At 34.9% G+C, this 14917-nt stretch overlaps 1 protein-coding gene across 3 annotated transcripts in view; it reads right to left on the bottom strand.

The window, feature by feature from the left end:
- Window positions 1-14917, bottom strand: part of COL4A5 (collagen type IV alpha 5 chain) — a 307204-nt gene that overhangs the window by 79754 nt on the left and 212533 nt on the right. For all 3 annotated transcript variants that reach the window (XM_074323263.2, XM_074323259.2, XM_074323260.2), the window contains 4 exons: window positions 7050-7163; window positions 1935-2102; window positions 939-1028; window positions 316-465 (listed from right to left, as the gene is read on the bottom strand). In XM_074323263.2, coding sequence (XP_074179364.1) covers window positions 316-465; window positions 939-1028; window positions 1935-2102; window positions 7050-7163 — 522 coding nt within the window. The remainder of the gene's footprint in view (window positions 1-315; window positions 466-938; window positions 1029-1934; window positions 2103-7049; window positions 7164-14917) is intronic.

Raw genomic sequence — 14917 nt, 5'->3', positions numbered from 1 at the left:
AGCACATAGTGTGATATATAGATGATGTATTATAGAAATATACACTTGAAACATATAATTTTATTAACAACAAATTTAATAAAAAATATAAAACCTCACAGTTTGTGATAGATAAACTACAAAGAAAATACTCAAATATAAGTTGATCAGTGAAACAGTAAAAATCAAGTGACGACTAATTTTCATTACCAAAATTTGATACATCTAAGTGTTTTTTGTAAGTGAATCCAGGACTACAAGTGACTTTTCATGATGTTAAAAATTAAACTTCAGATATACCTGGAAATGTATTCATTAATAAATACATTCACTCACCTGGTAAACCAGGGTCCCCCTTCTCGCCTTTTGAGACCAGCTGATCTGGATCCATTCGTCCAGGAGGGCCTGGAAGGCCAGGCTCTCCTTTACTACCTTTTTCTCCTGTAGCACCAGGAGATCCTGGCTGACCATGCAAACCATCATCACCTAAAACCAACATGCGTGGGGAAGACACAACAGATCAGATTTATCCACCCAGGATTAATGAATATAAATATCATTCATATGTTCCATAGTTGGGTGGGCTGCAGACCACCCGAAAACACTTATGCACCTTGGTTATTGCCTATGAATAACTTGAGCTCACACACATTTTTATACTCAAATAACAATCCCTCTTTCTTCTGGGATTCTTTGACAATTACAGAGACTGTGAAACAAATCAAAGTTTAATCCCTATATTTTGTTCTTTTGAGCTAAGCATTTACCATATTTCATGGTATCCAAACTAAACATGCCACCAAATTGAGAACAGGACCTATTTGAATGTCCTATCACATAGAAATAAACTACCAGGAAACATTGCTCATTTTAAAACAGTCAAATAAAAATATTCTATACTGAAACAAAGCAATGTTTAATTTTCTCTTACATCCATCTGCCAGCAAACTGAATATTACCTTTGAGACCAGGAACACCACTCCTGCCAGGAATTCCCAAGGGTCCTGGTGGGCCTGGAGGTCCCATCATACCCATTTCACCTTTGGCACCTTTGAAGAATATCAATAAGTAACTTTTACCTTTCCTTTACCTTCCTTGGACAGACAAAAGATAAGTTTTAAGATATCAACTGGAAAACTATTTAGAGTTGGAGGGAAAGCATTAAGTTTTAACCCTTTGTTAATTTCTGTAATCTTAGTGACCACTATTGCCAATACTCATGAATAAAAAGACTCACTTTGGTAGCTAACCTCCAAAAATGGCCCCCAATGAACCATATGTCCCTGCATACAAACCCTTGTGCAGTCTTTCCCCCTTGAAATTGGGGTGACTCTGTGCCTTGCCCTTGATTAAGTGACACTGTATGACTCCCAAGGCTAGATCACAAGAAGTTTTGCAGCTTCTACCTGGGGCTCTCGGAAAACTCACTTTTGGTTTGGGGAATTTTCTCTTTGGGAAACCAACTGCCTTGAAAGGAGAGTAACTACCCTGACACTACCACAATGTGAGGAGCCCAAGCCATGTGAAGAGGCAGTATTGATAACGAGATACCACGTGAAGAGGCCAAGGAACACTCAGTTGTCAAAGAAGTGCCATCTTGGGAGTAGATCCTCCACCCCAACCACTGCAGTTGGTGCCATGTGGATCAGAGGTAAATAACCCCATTAAGACATCTCTTAATTCATGACCCACAAAATCTTGAGCAAATTCAAAAAGTTGATTTAAACCATTAAATTTGGGGGTCTTTTTCTTTATACAGAAATATATAACTAGAATTCTCACAAAGAAAGTGTAATGCAAATAGCAAAGTTAGTTTCCTGCAATCAAAGGCATTTAACACTTTTCCATAAGGGACAGTGTCAATCCAGAGAAGTACAACAAGAGAATAATATACCAGAGTCATATTAGTTTTAATTTCCTGAATCCAATCCCAGAGAAAAGTTTAAACAAATTACCTGGAAAGCCAGAGGCACCTGCTTTTCCTGGAAGCCCTGGTGATCCTGGTGGTCCCATAGGACCAGGTGTCCCAGGGATCCCTGGACTGCCTCTCTCACCAGGGGGTCCTGGAACATCAAACCCAGGAGGCCCTGGATCGCCCTTCTCTCCTGGTATTCCAGGCAAGCCTAGTTAATACAACACCAGTGTTAACAAGTGTTGAAGCAGTTTTAAGAGGCATATCTGGTTATTTTACTAGCAAACAGATGATAGAATTTGGTATAACAAACCTAACAGTGAGTTAGACATATTTTTAGCACCATGCACATAACTTTAGGATATTCAAGTATGTTTTTTTAAGAAAGTATTTCTCAAATTATTTCTGATGACAGATCAATCTTTTAATTCCTGGCCCATCATGGACTAGTATCTTTTTATAAAATACAATAAAAATTACTAAAAATAAAATAAAAACCAAAGACAAAGAAAATATAACCCTACCTTTTGGTTATATTGAACAAATAGAACTACACTGTCAAATTGCTATAAAAGTTTCTAAATGCTCACTATCAATAGTTCTATATGGATTACTGCCTATTGTTACACTAAAGTCCAAGTAGTTTGTTTGTTTAATGCAAGTTGTTTTTTAATAACTGAGTTTTCAAATTAACTTATTTGTCCTTTGAAATATGTCCCAGGAGAACAGTTCGACAAAATAATGATAAGAAACCAAAGACTTAAATCTGGAGAAATCTTTTTTTTTTTCATGTTTATTGCTGTACTTCAAAATAGGGCTTTTGAGAAAGAACTACAGCACCTGGTAGACCTGAAGTTCAAGAGGCAAGATGTTACAATTCAGCAGCAAGATGAACCACCAGAGCAGAAGCAAGTTGCAAAAGATTCATTGGGTTAGGAATCAAAACTAAGCATGTAAAGATTAGAACAGAAATGTCTACAAATAGAAGTTATTAGATATTGATTCACTACTATCACATATTAGTAGTGAGTAACAAAACTTATTTTAGGTATTAGCTCAGATATTCATATAGCATATTCTATAAATGAAATGTATTTGCCAATAGAGACACAATATTTCCATTCACAAAAAGTAGATCAGCTTTACACTTTTGCTTATCTCTGTTCTTGATATTGCTCTGAATAATCACTTTGGAATGTAAGTTCATAAGGTTAGTTAGAATTTAAAAATTAATTTGATTTTATACTGTAACAGGTTAGGTACAGAGAACTCAATAATTATTAGTAGGCAAGATTTCTTTCTTCATTGTTATTACTATTAGTAGTAACAGGTATTATACTGTACTTTTCACAGGATAGATCTTTTCTATGAACACTGCCAGAAATAGGCATCCTGGTAAGATCAGGATGAACAAAGTCAATTAAATTCAAAAGCTGAATCTACTTATCCAATGACAGGAATTGTATGGATATAGCTAAGTGAATTAGGGGTATATAGGGGCTCTAAATTTATAGGCAGCCAAATGGAACCAGCTAGTGGAAAAAAAGGAAAATCTCAAAAACATGTATTATCTGTGAGAAGTTCTCGTTCTCTCTCTCTCTCTCTCTCTCTCCCTCTCTCTCTCTCTCTCTCTCTCTCTCTCTCTCTCTCTCTCCAGGGGTTTTATAACTAAAAAATGTTGTAAAACTATAATGTACTCTCTATCTATGAAAATGACATGACTAATTCTTTATTTGTTTCCATGCACTTTTTCCTGTATCTGGGCAAGCATTATAACAAATTTGGCTCAGGTTAGGTTATGATCTGTGGACATGAAATTCAGTATATTTAACTGACCTTTAGAAAGATTCACTAAAGCAGCAATTTTCTAGCCAATGTCCAGATCAAATAACAAGAACCAACAATTTCCATTTCTGCCTGAGGGCATGGGATGAAAACAGCATTTTGCTTTTTGTCCTTTGGCATTTTTTCTTTTATTTCCCTGCTGTCAAATGAGGAACTGATATTCAACAAATCTTTAATTTATAAACATGCATTGAACTGTACAGCCTGCCTTGGAAATGAGAATGACAAATAGTAAAACTTAAGTAAATAATGGCAGAATATGAGTAAAAAAAAAAGACTGAAAAGCATAATATGAACATTTTACACTGGAGAGATGGCAATATAAAATACTTTGCATTAAGTTTTCTATTACAAAATGAAACACAGCCAGTATATTAAATAAACTTCCTATTTAAAAAATTGGTAGTTACAATTTCAGCCATGTAGTATAAGCAAGGTGCATCAAGATATTAGTAATAGCTTTGCTGATCACCCTGCTTTTGAGATGAATGAACAGAAACTATGATATTTTTGAAATGGGCTAAGATAATATTCTGCTTTGGTGACATAAATAAAATTTACTTTAAAAGTGAGTATATATGGCTAATATCAAATATAAAATGTGGCTCATCCTGTGGTGAAAAACAAATTGTGATTTGAGAACATTTCTATATTAATAAGAATGCATTTGATATGTGTTCATGCCAGTTGCTGTTAACTTCATTTGTTTGTTGAACCATTTTATTTAAGATCTTGAATTCTGTGGTAAAGTGTATATTCACAGAAGAGATGAGATTAAATTCAGCACCATTACTTTTCCCCGTGTATCCTATCTAAACTTTATAAATCAATATACCTACATATCTATCAGTTAAAAAGAGAGAGAATATTACATGATTGAAATATTGCAGAGTATTATCTAAATTTAAAGGAGTATAAAGCACAAATAAATGTAATTTTATTTTGCTCAGATTGGTATTAACAGTGGTCTCTCTTTATTCTTGTTCAGCTGTGATTTAAGAATTCAAAATGCTTCCAAAACATCATGCAATTCTGGGAAAGAAAAGAAATGACAAAACACAGCAGAAATGATAAATTCATTTTAGCCATCTTTGTGGAACAGCAGACCAAAGCTATAATAGACAAACCTAAAAATTAATTTTTTTTTCAAGATCCCTCTGCTATGCTAGTTAGAATTTTATTTTTTTTTATTTTTTTTTCCAACATTATTGGTTAATTTTATTTTGATTTCTTTTTTTTTTTAAATTTTTATTTATTTATTTATTTTTTTAATTAGTTTCAGGTGCACAAGACAAAGCAAAACTTAGACGTTTATCATTTATATCCCTCACACTGTGTGAACCCCCCTCCCCCCATCCACTATCCCTCTGTACGTTCCCAAAACCTCTCACCTTCCCCTTATCCCCACCCCCCCGCCCCTCTAGCAACCCTCTGTTTTTCCTCCATGTTTCCAAAACTGTTTCTGATTAGTTCATTCACTTATTCTTTTCTTTAGATTCCGCATATAAGTGAGATCATATGGTATTTGTCTTTCTCTTTCTGACTTATTTCACTTAACATAATGTTCTCTAGGTCCATCCATGTTGTTGCAAATGGTAAGATTTCTTTCTTCTTTATGGCTGCGTAATACTCCATTGAGTGTTGAAGCAGGTACTTTTCAACAACCTGCTTCAAAGCAACACTAACTTTTCTTATTTTTAAATCAGTAGTTACATGTTAGGGGCCATAAAAACGGTAAAATATGCCATAAAATACATTTTTAAAATAGGACATAAACAAAAGTAATGTTTACTTTCCAGGCATTTTACATTATTAACTGGTGTTTCTAGATTTTTAGCATAATCACTAACAATATACCTACTGCCATTTAAGGTCAGAAAATATATTTTCGTTGTTCAAAGTCAATGTATGTACATCTGAAGTGTGTTTAAGTCATCTGATGTATTAAAGCAAACTAAAGACTGATTAAATGTTCCATATGTGTTTTAATTTTATGAATTATTACAGTGCTTTGCAATGACATAATGTTGGCCCAAGAGTGGCCCTGATTGTTCCTGCCTAGATTAAGATACAAAGAATTTCATATCACCGGATGGCTCAGAATCCACAACCTAAATAAGCAAACTCTCACACAAACTCTCACACAGACATACTGTAGAGGAACCATATGATTCTCTATTAGGTTACAAGTTGACAAAAGTTTTCACATACCCACATAAAAATTTTTAGCATGCTTATGAGTTGTAAAGTGATTGCTGATTTAGGGACAAAAGAGGAGAAAATTCAAGTCAATTTATTACAAAGGAAATGAGAATGCCTAAAATACGAGGTCTGGCAATTAAGTTCACAAACGTGTTGCAACGATATTGCTAAACTTTTTTTATATCAGAGGGATTATTCATTATGAATTTGTACCAACTGGACTAACAGTTAACCAAGTTTACTATTTGGAAGTGCTGGAAAGGCTGCATGAAAAAGTTAGACGAAAACGACGTGAACTTTTCGCCAACAATTCATGGCTCTTGCATCATGACACTGCACCAGCTCACACAGCACTGTCTGTGAGGGAGTTTTTAGCCAGTAAACAAATAACGGTATTGGAACACCCTCCCGACTCACCTGATCTGGCCCCCAATGACTTCTTTCTTTACCCAAAGATAAAGGAAATATTGAAAGGAAGACATTTTGATGACATTCAGGACATCGAGGGTCTGGTGGCCATTCCAGAAAAAGAGTTCCAAAATTGCTTTGAAGTGTGGACTAGGTGCTGGCATCTGTGCATAGCTTCCCAAGGAGAGTACTTCGAAGGTGACCATAGTGATATTCAGCAATGACGTACGTAGCACTTTTTCTAGGATGAGTTCGCGAACTTAATTGTTCGACCTCGTATATTTTTAACAGAATATTAACTTTAGTTTTCATGTGCTAAGAAATGTTAAAGTGGTTCCAGAGGCAAAGGCGTATTAATGCTATACAGCTACTCAGGTCTCAAATAATCAGCACTAGAAGTTCTTAAGTCTATGATTCCAAGACGATGACTAACTAGCTCAACTTTTATATGCCGTGGCAATATACTGCAATTATTAAATTGTATTATTGTTAATAGATCAATTTTAAGTGAACAGGGAGAGGAATACCAGGAATTAAAGTAGCTCTTATGCTGTGATATGTACTTTTTCACTTTTACAACATTATACAAGTACACGTTACCTCTTAAATCTATTTTCTGGGAGACATAGGTGACATTTTATTGATAAGCTGAACAACCGCTACATAATGAGTGCTACAAAATGTACATTTACTCCAATCTTACCAGGTTGACCTATTGGTCCAGGAATCCCTGGTGGCCCTGGTGGTCCCTGAACACCTATTCCTGGAAGCCCAGGAGGTCCCATTGATCCAGGTTGTCCATCTGGCCCAACATCACCTTTCAGAAATAAATACAGTTTAAATATTAAAAACAATATCAGACTTACTAGTCATTAGGATCCACAATACCCATGTGAAAAGGTACATCATATTAAGCAGGGATCTTAAAAAGCTATCCATTCATTGAGCAAGAAAAGTACACACAAGTACCCTGAGCAAATGAGAGGGAATCCATTAAGTTACAGATTTATAATTTAACTTAGGCTGAGCACTCAACTTCAATACTTAAATCAACCCCCCAAAATAGTACAAAAGAATATAAACCACACATTTCTTTTACTTGTAAGTCATCTTGGGCAAATATCTATTTGTAAGTTTAAAATATATTTTCAAATTACCTTTGTTAAAGGTAATTTTTAACATCTTTCTATTTACTAACTTGGGCCTGTGGCCTATAAACACATTCAAGCTCCTCCCATCTTCAGTAAAACATATCTTTGACCTTGGAAACTTCATTGTCCCTCTATCTTCTGTCTGTCCCTCTTACGTTTTAAAATTGTACATATACTACAATTCAGCTTTTAAAATGTATACTTTGATGAGTTTTGACAAGTATTTACAGTCATATAATCACCACCAAAATCAAGATATAGAAGATAGATATAGTTCCATTAATCCAAAAGGCTACCTGTGCCCGGTTCTAGTGAACCCCTCCCCACACCCCAATTTCCTGGCAACTGATGATCTATTTTATGTCTTGTGATTTTTACTTTTCTAGAATGTCATATACATACAATCATACAGTATTTAGCCTTCGGGTATATCTTCTTTTGCTTAACATAATGCATTGAGAAGCATCCATGCTGTTGTATGTATTAGTAGTTTGCTACTTTTTATTGTTTGCTAGCATACCATTATGTGAATATGCCATGATTTGTTCAACTGTTCACCAGTTGAAGGACATTTGGGCAGTTTTCAATTCTTGCTGATTATGAATAAAGCTACTATGAACATTGATCTACATGTTTTTGTGTGAAGATTCACATTTTTCTTGGATAAATAGCTAGGAGTTTGATTACTAGGTTACATGGTAAGGCTATATTTAACTCTGAATGAAATTGCCAACATGTTTTTTAAAGTGGCTGCATCATTTTGCATTCTAACTAGCAGTGTATGAGAGTTATAGTTATTCTGCATCCTTGGCAGCACTTAGTATTATTGTCAATTTTCCTTCTTTTTTTGAAATCTATTCTAGTAGGTTAGGAAGTACTATCTCATTGTACTTTTAACTCACACTTACTAATGACTACTTATATTGAGACTCGTTATATATGCTTATTAGCCATTCAAATATCTTCTTTGGTGAAGTATCTGTTCAAATCTTTTGCCCATATTTCCTATTGTATTCTTTAAATTTGGTTGTTTCCTTATTATTGACTTTTGAGAGGTCTTTACATTTACCGGTTATAAGTTCTTTGTCAGATAAATGATACAAAAGTACATTTCATTTGTTTTAAAAGATTTTATTGGGGAATGGGAACAGGACTTTATTGGGGGACAGGGTGTACTTCCGGGATTTTTCAAGTCAAGTTGTTGTCCTTTCAATTTCAATCTTAGTTGTGGAGGGCACAGCTCAGCTCCAGGTCCAGTTTCCATTGTTAGTTGCAAGGGGTGCAGCCCACCATCCCTTGTGGGAGTCGAGGAATCGAACTGGCAACCTTGCGGTTGAGAGCCTGCGCTCCAACCAACTGAGCCATCTGGGAGCTCAGGGTCAGCTCAGCTCAATGTGTAGTGTTCAATCTTAGTTGCAGGGGGCATAGCCCACCATCTCCCGCGGAGTCCAACTGGCATATGGCCACCGGGGAGCTGAGCGGCAGCTCATTGACTTCATTCTAGTTGTGTAGAGTGCAGCTCACTGGCACATGTGGGAATCCAACAGGCAGCCCCATTGCCCAAAGCTCGCGCTCTAACCAACTGAGCCACCCGTCTGCCCCGAAAGTACATTTCATTTTAATGAAGTGCACTTTATCAGTTTTTTTTCCTTTTATGGATTGTTCTTTTGGTGTTGTATCTGACAACTCTTTGATTAACCTATGATCACAAAGATTTCCTTCTGTGCTTTCGTCTAAAGTGAGGGACAATAAAGTACTGCCCATGGGCTAAATTTGGCCTATAGGCCTATTTTTGAACTGCCTGTGAGCTAAGAATGGTTTCTACGTTTTCAAAGGATGTAAAAAATAAAGATCATGTGACAGAAACCATAAGTGGTCCACAAAGACTAAAATATTAACTATCTGGCCCTTTATAGAAATTGTTTGCCTACCCCTGTTCCAAAAGCTTTATCATTTGAGGTCTTATGTTCAGGTCTATGATCCATTTTGAATTAATTTTTGTACAAGGTATAAAGTATGGGTTGAGGTTTATCTTTTTTGTTTTGCTTTGCATATGGATATCCAATTGACTTAGCACCTTTCGTTGAAAATGCTTATTTTTCTGTTGAAATTGCCTTTGCAATTTTGTCAAAATCAAATTGTGTGGGTCTATTTTTGGACTCCCTTTGATGTTCCATTGATCTATTATTTCTGTAATTTCACATATACCACACTGTCTTAATTATTGTGGCTTTATATTAAGTTTTGAAATTAAGCACTATGAATTCTCCAACTCTGTACTTCCAGGTCCTTTGCTTTAACAAATAAATTTGAGAGTCAGAAACTACTGCTCAGTTTTGCTTGAGAATATGTTCAATCTATGGATCAATTTAGAAAAAAATTGATACCTTAACAATATTGAGTCTTCCAATTCATGAACACAAAATATCTTCCCATTTATTTGGATCTTTGATTTCTGTCATAAGTGTTTTATAGGTTTCCACATACAGATCCTGCTCATATTTTCTTACAACTATACCTAAGTACTTCACATTATCTGATACTATTTTAAATGTTGTTTTTGTTTAATTTTCATTTCTAGTTTTTGGTGCAGTATATAGAAATAAATTTTTTTTGTATATTTGCCTTGTATCCTGTGACTCGACTAAATTCACTTCTTATTTCTAGGAGCTTTTTTGTAGATTTCTTATGATTTTTGATGTAGAAAATCAAGTCACCTGTGAAATGAGACAGTTTTTATTTCTGCCTTTATAATCTGTATGCCTTTTATTTATTTTTCTTGCCTTATAGCATTTCATTGCTTTATTGGTTTACCAGTACAATACTGAAAAAAATTGGAAAGAAAAGACATGTTTGTGTCATTCCATATCTTTGGGGAAAAGTAATTAGTTTTTTTTTTAAGGGGAACAGGACTTTATTGGGGAACAGTGCGTATTTCCAGGCCTTTTTTCCAAATCAAGTTGTTGTCCTTTCAATCTTAGTTGTGGAGGGTGCAGCCCAACTCCAGGTCCAGTTGCCGTTGCTAGTTGCAGGGGGCGCAGCCCACCATCCCTTGCGGGAATCGAACTGGCAACCTTCTGGTTGAGAGGACGCGCTCCAACAAACTGAGCCATCTGGGAGGCAGCTCAGCTCAAGGTGCTGTGTTCAATCTTAGTTGCAGGGGGCGGAGCCCACCATCCCTTGCGGGACTCAAGGAGTTGAACCAGCAACCTTGTGGTTGAGAGCCCACTGGCCCATGTGGGAATCGAACCAGCAGCCTTCGGAGTTAGGAGCATGGAGCTTAACCGCCTGAGCCACCGGGCCGACCCAGTAATTAGTTTTTTACCACTAAATATATTGGATCAAGTTTTTTGTAAATGTCCTTTATCAAACTAACAGTTTCTTTTCATTCTTAATTTTCTGAGAGTACTTTTTCAGAATAGATGTTGAATTTTGTCAAATAATTTTCAGCATCAGTTGAGATGATAATATAACGTTTCTTCTTTAGATGGATAGAGCAAATCACATTATTTTCAAAATCAGCCTTGAATTCTAAGAATAAACTTCACTTGGTTGTATTGTGTAATCCTTTTTACATATTGTTGGGTTTGATTTGCTAATATTTTCTTGAGGATTTTTACATCCATTTTTATTAGAGATATTGGTTTATAGCTTTTTTCCCCCTTATAATGTCTTTACCTGGTTTTGATATTAGGGTAATGCTGGCCTCATAAAATGATTGGGAAGAAATCCATCCACTTCTATTTTGGGAAAGAAATAATGTGGAACAGGTGTTATTGTTTCTTTAAATGTTTGTTAGAATTTATGAGTGATGCCAGCTGGACCTGTAGTTTTCTTTGTTGGTAGGATTTTAACTACAAACTCAGTTTCTTTAATAAATATCTGGATTATCTATTTCTTCTTCAGTGAGCTTCAGTAGTTTGTACTTTCAAGAAATTCATACACTTCACCTAAATTATCAAATTTGCGGGCATACAGTTGTTTACTATACTCCCCTGTTATTCCTTTAATGTCTGTAGAGTATGTAACAATGCGTCATCTTTCATTGCTAATATTGGTAATGTGTCTTTTTTCTTTTTTGGTTATATGCCCCTTTCTCTTTTTTAAATAAATTTATTGGGGGGGGGAACTGGTTAATAAAATTATATAGGTTTTAAGCACACAATGCTATAATACACCATCTATATATTGCATTGTGTGTTCACCACCCAAAGTCAAATATTCTGTTACCATATAATTGACCCTCTTCTTCTTTCCCACCTTCCCCCTTACCTCTAGTAACCACTAAATTGTTATCTGTGTCTATGAATTTTTGCTGGCATGGAAGAAAACACAGGGGCTATATTTAGGGACCACGGTCTGAGAGAGAATTTTATGAATTTGATCTCAAAGGCAAGGGAAGTAAAAGCAAAAATAAACGGTTGGGCCTATATCAAAGTATAAAGCTTCTGCACAGCAAAAGAAACCATCAACAAAACAAAGAGGCAACCAACCGCATAGGAGAATATATTCACGAAAAACATCGGACGAAGGGCTACTACTATACAAAATATATAAAGAACTCATACAGCTCAACAACAACAAAACAAATGATCACATTAAAAAATGGCAAAGGACCCAAACGGACACTTCTCCCGCGAATATACAAATGGCCAAAAGATATATGAAAAAATGCTCAACTTCACTAGGTATTAGGGAAGTGCAAATCAAAACCATGAGATGCCACCTCACACCTGTTAGAATGGCTATTATCAACAAGATGAGTAATGCCAAGTGTTGGAGAGGCTATGGAGAAAGAGGAAACCTCATAGAATGCTGGTAGGAATATAAATTAGTACAGCCACTATGGAAAACAGTATGGAGATTCCTCAAAAAACTCAGAAAAAAATTACCATATGACCCAGTAATCCCTCTTCTGGTTATCAACCTCAAAAATCTGAAAACATTTACCTGTAAAGATGTATGTACCCCTATGTTCATTGCAGCTTTATTTACGGTGGCCAAGACATGGAAACTACTGAAGTGTCCTTCAATAGATGATTGGATAAAGAAGATGTGGTATATATATATACAATGGAATACTACTCTGCCATAAGAAAAGATGAAATACTGCGATTTGCAACAATATGGATGGATCTTGAGATTATCATGCTAAGCAAAATAAGTCAGACAGAAAAAGTCAAGAACCATATGATCTCACTCATATGTGGGATATAAAACTGAAAGCAACAAACAAGACAAAAACTCATAGACACAGACAACAGTTTGTGGTTACCAGAGGGAAAAGGGACAGGGGAAAGGGGAGATGGAAAACGGTAAAGGGGGTCAAATATATGGTGATGGAAGGAGATTTAACTTTGGGTGGTGAACACACAATACAATATATAGATGATGTATTATAGAATTGTACACTACTTCAAGACTATAGAATTTTATTAATCAATATCACCCCAATAAATTTAATACAAAGTAAAATATAATAAAACTAAAATATGTTACCAACACATCTACCAAAATTCAAAAATGAAAAGAATGATAACACCAAATATTGGAGAAAATGTGGAACAATTGAAATGTTCATACCGTATTGGTGCAAGTTTAAAATGGTACAACCATTTTGGGAAAAGGTTTAGTAGTTTCATTTACAACTAGCATATACCTATCTTATGACCTAACAATTCTACTCTTAGGAGTTTACCCAAGGAAAATGAAAGCACATATCCACAAAAAGACTTGTAAAAGAATATTCTTCACTGCTTTACTCACAATAGCCAAAAACTTGACACAGTCTGGTGTCCATCAACAGAAAATGAATAAAGAAACTTTGGTATATTTATAAATAAAATACTTAATAATAAAAAGGAAAGAACTACTGATAAACACAACATGAATGGATCTCAAAACCAATATTCTGAGTGAAAGAAGCCTTACAGAGAAAATACATACTGTATGATTCCATATGGAATTCTTGAACAGGCAGAATTAATTTACGATGAAAAAAATCATTACAGTATTGTTGCCACTGTGGTGGATGTTGGGGTAGGGACTGAGGAAAGGGGCAAAAGGGAAATTTCTGGGATTATATCTTGATAGGGGTTTGGTTGCACAGGTGTATGCATTTGTCAAAATCCAGCATATGTACTGTTAAGGTGTGTGCATCTCATTTAATATTTTATATTAAAAGAGAAAGAACAACAATTGAAGTGTAGTTATGATCTGCATGCTTAAGTATTTAGGAAGAAGTATACCACTGTCTCAATTTACTTTTAAATGCATCAAAAAATAAATCAGTGGATGGAGAAAGGGATGTATAGATATGTGACAAATCATGCATAGTAAAATGTTGACAGAATATCAATGATGGGTATATAGTAGTCACTGTAAAATTCTTTCTACATTCTGTATATATGAAATTTAAAAAAGTAAAATGTTGGCAAAGAGATAATGTTAATTGTTGAATCTAGGTGGTGGATTATATGGATTTTCACTGTACAATTCTTTTAATTTTTCTGTGTATTTGAATATGTTCACAATAATGTGTTTAAAAAAAACTATACTGAGATACCTACTTAGTTCCATCAAAAATCCAAGAGTTTGTTAACATACTTATCAACGTTGTGAAGAATTAAGCACACTCATACATTGCTGCTGGGAATGTAAAATGGTGGCTAGAGAGGTATACAACAATATCTAGAGATGCGTTTACCCTTCAATTAAAAAAATTCCTATTTATTATTCTATTAAACCTGTACCCATATGAAATAACATGTATACAAGGTTATTCACTGTGGTATTATTTCCAATGAGAAAAAAGTATCAAAAAACCCAATCTAGCAACTAACAACTGGTAAAACAAAACAAAACAAAACAATAAAACAAAACTATGGTATACCCAACCAATCCAATATTAGTCAGCTATTCTTAAAAAATCAAAGTCTCTATGTACTGCTTTGGATTGATCTCTAGAATATAATTTAAGTGAAATATGGTAAAATGCAACATGTCAAAAGGTAGTATACTACCTTTTGAGGAAAGTAAATGTGTGTGTGTATATATATATATATATATATATATATATATATATATATGTATATATATATATATACACACACACACACACACACATACACTAAATTGGCTTGCATTTGTATGAAGGAACACTAGAAGGATAAATAAGTAACTAAAAATGACCACATATGGGATGGGGAGGAACAGCGTGGATGGAGATGTGGTATAGGAAAGACGTCTCAGTGTTACTTTTACACATATATGATTGTATTATCTATTCAATGAAATAAAACAAAATATATCAATGAACAATGAAAAAAAAAAAGCAGTGACAGAGTGGTAGCACCGACTTTCCAGTTAATTGGACTTACCACCCATAAACTTTCCCAACAGTTTCATTATCTCTAAAAGT

The sequence above is a fragment of the Rhinolophus sinicus genome, chromosome 18 (assembly GCF_057876585.1).
Source record: "Rhinolophus sinicus isolate RSI-liver-muscle chromosome 18, RSI-T2T, whole genome shotgun sequence".
Taxonomy (NCBI): domain Eukaryota; kingdom Metazoa; phylum Chordata; class Mammalia; order Chiroptera; family Rhinolophidae; genus Rhinolophus; species Rhinolophus sinicus.
The sequence above is the reverse complement of the archived record's forward strand: the minus strand, read 5'-3'. Positions and strand labels throughout refer to the sequence as shown.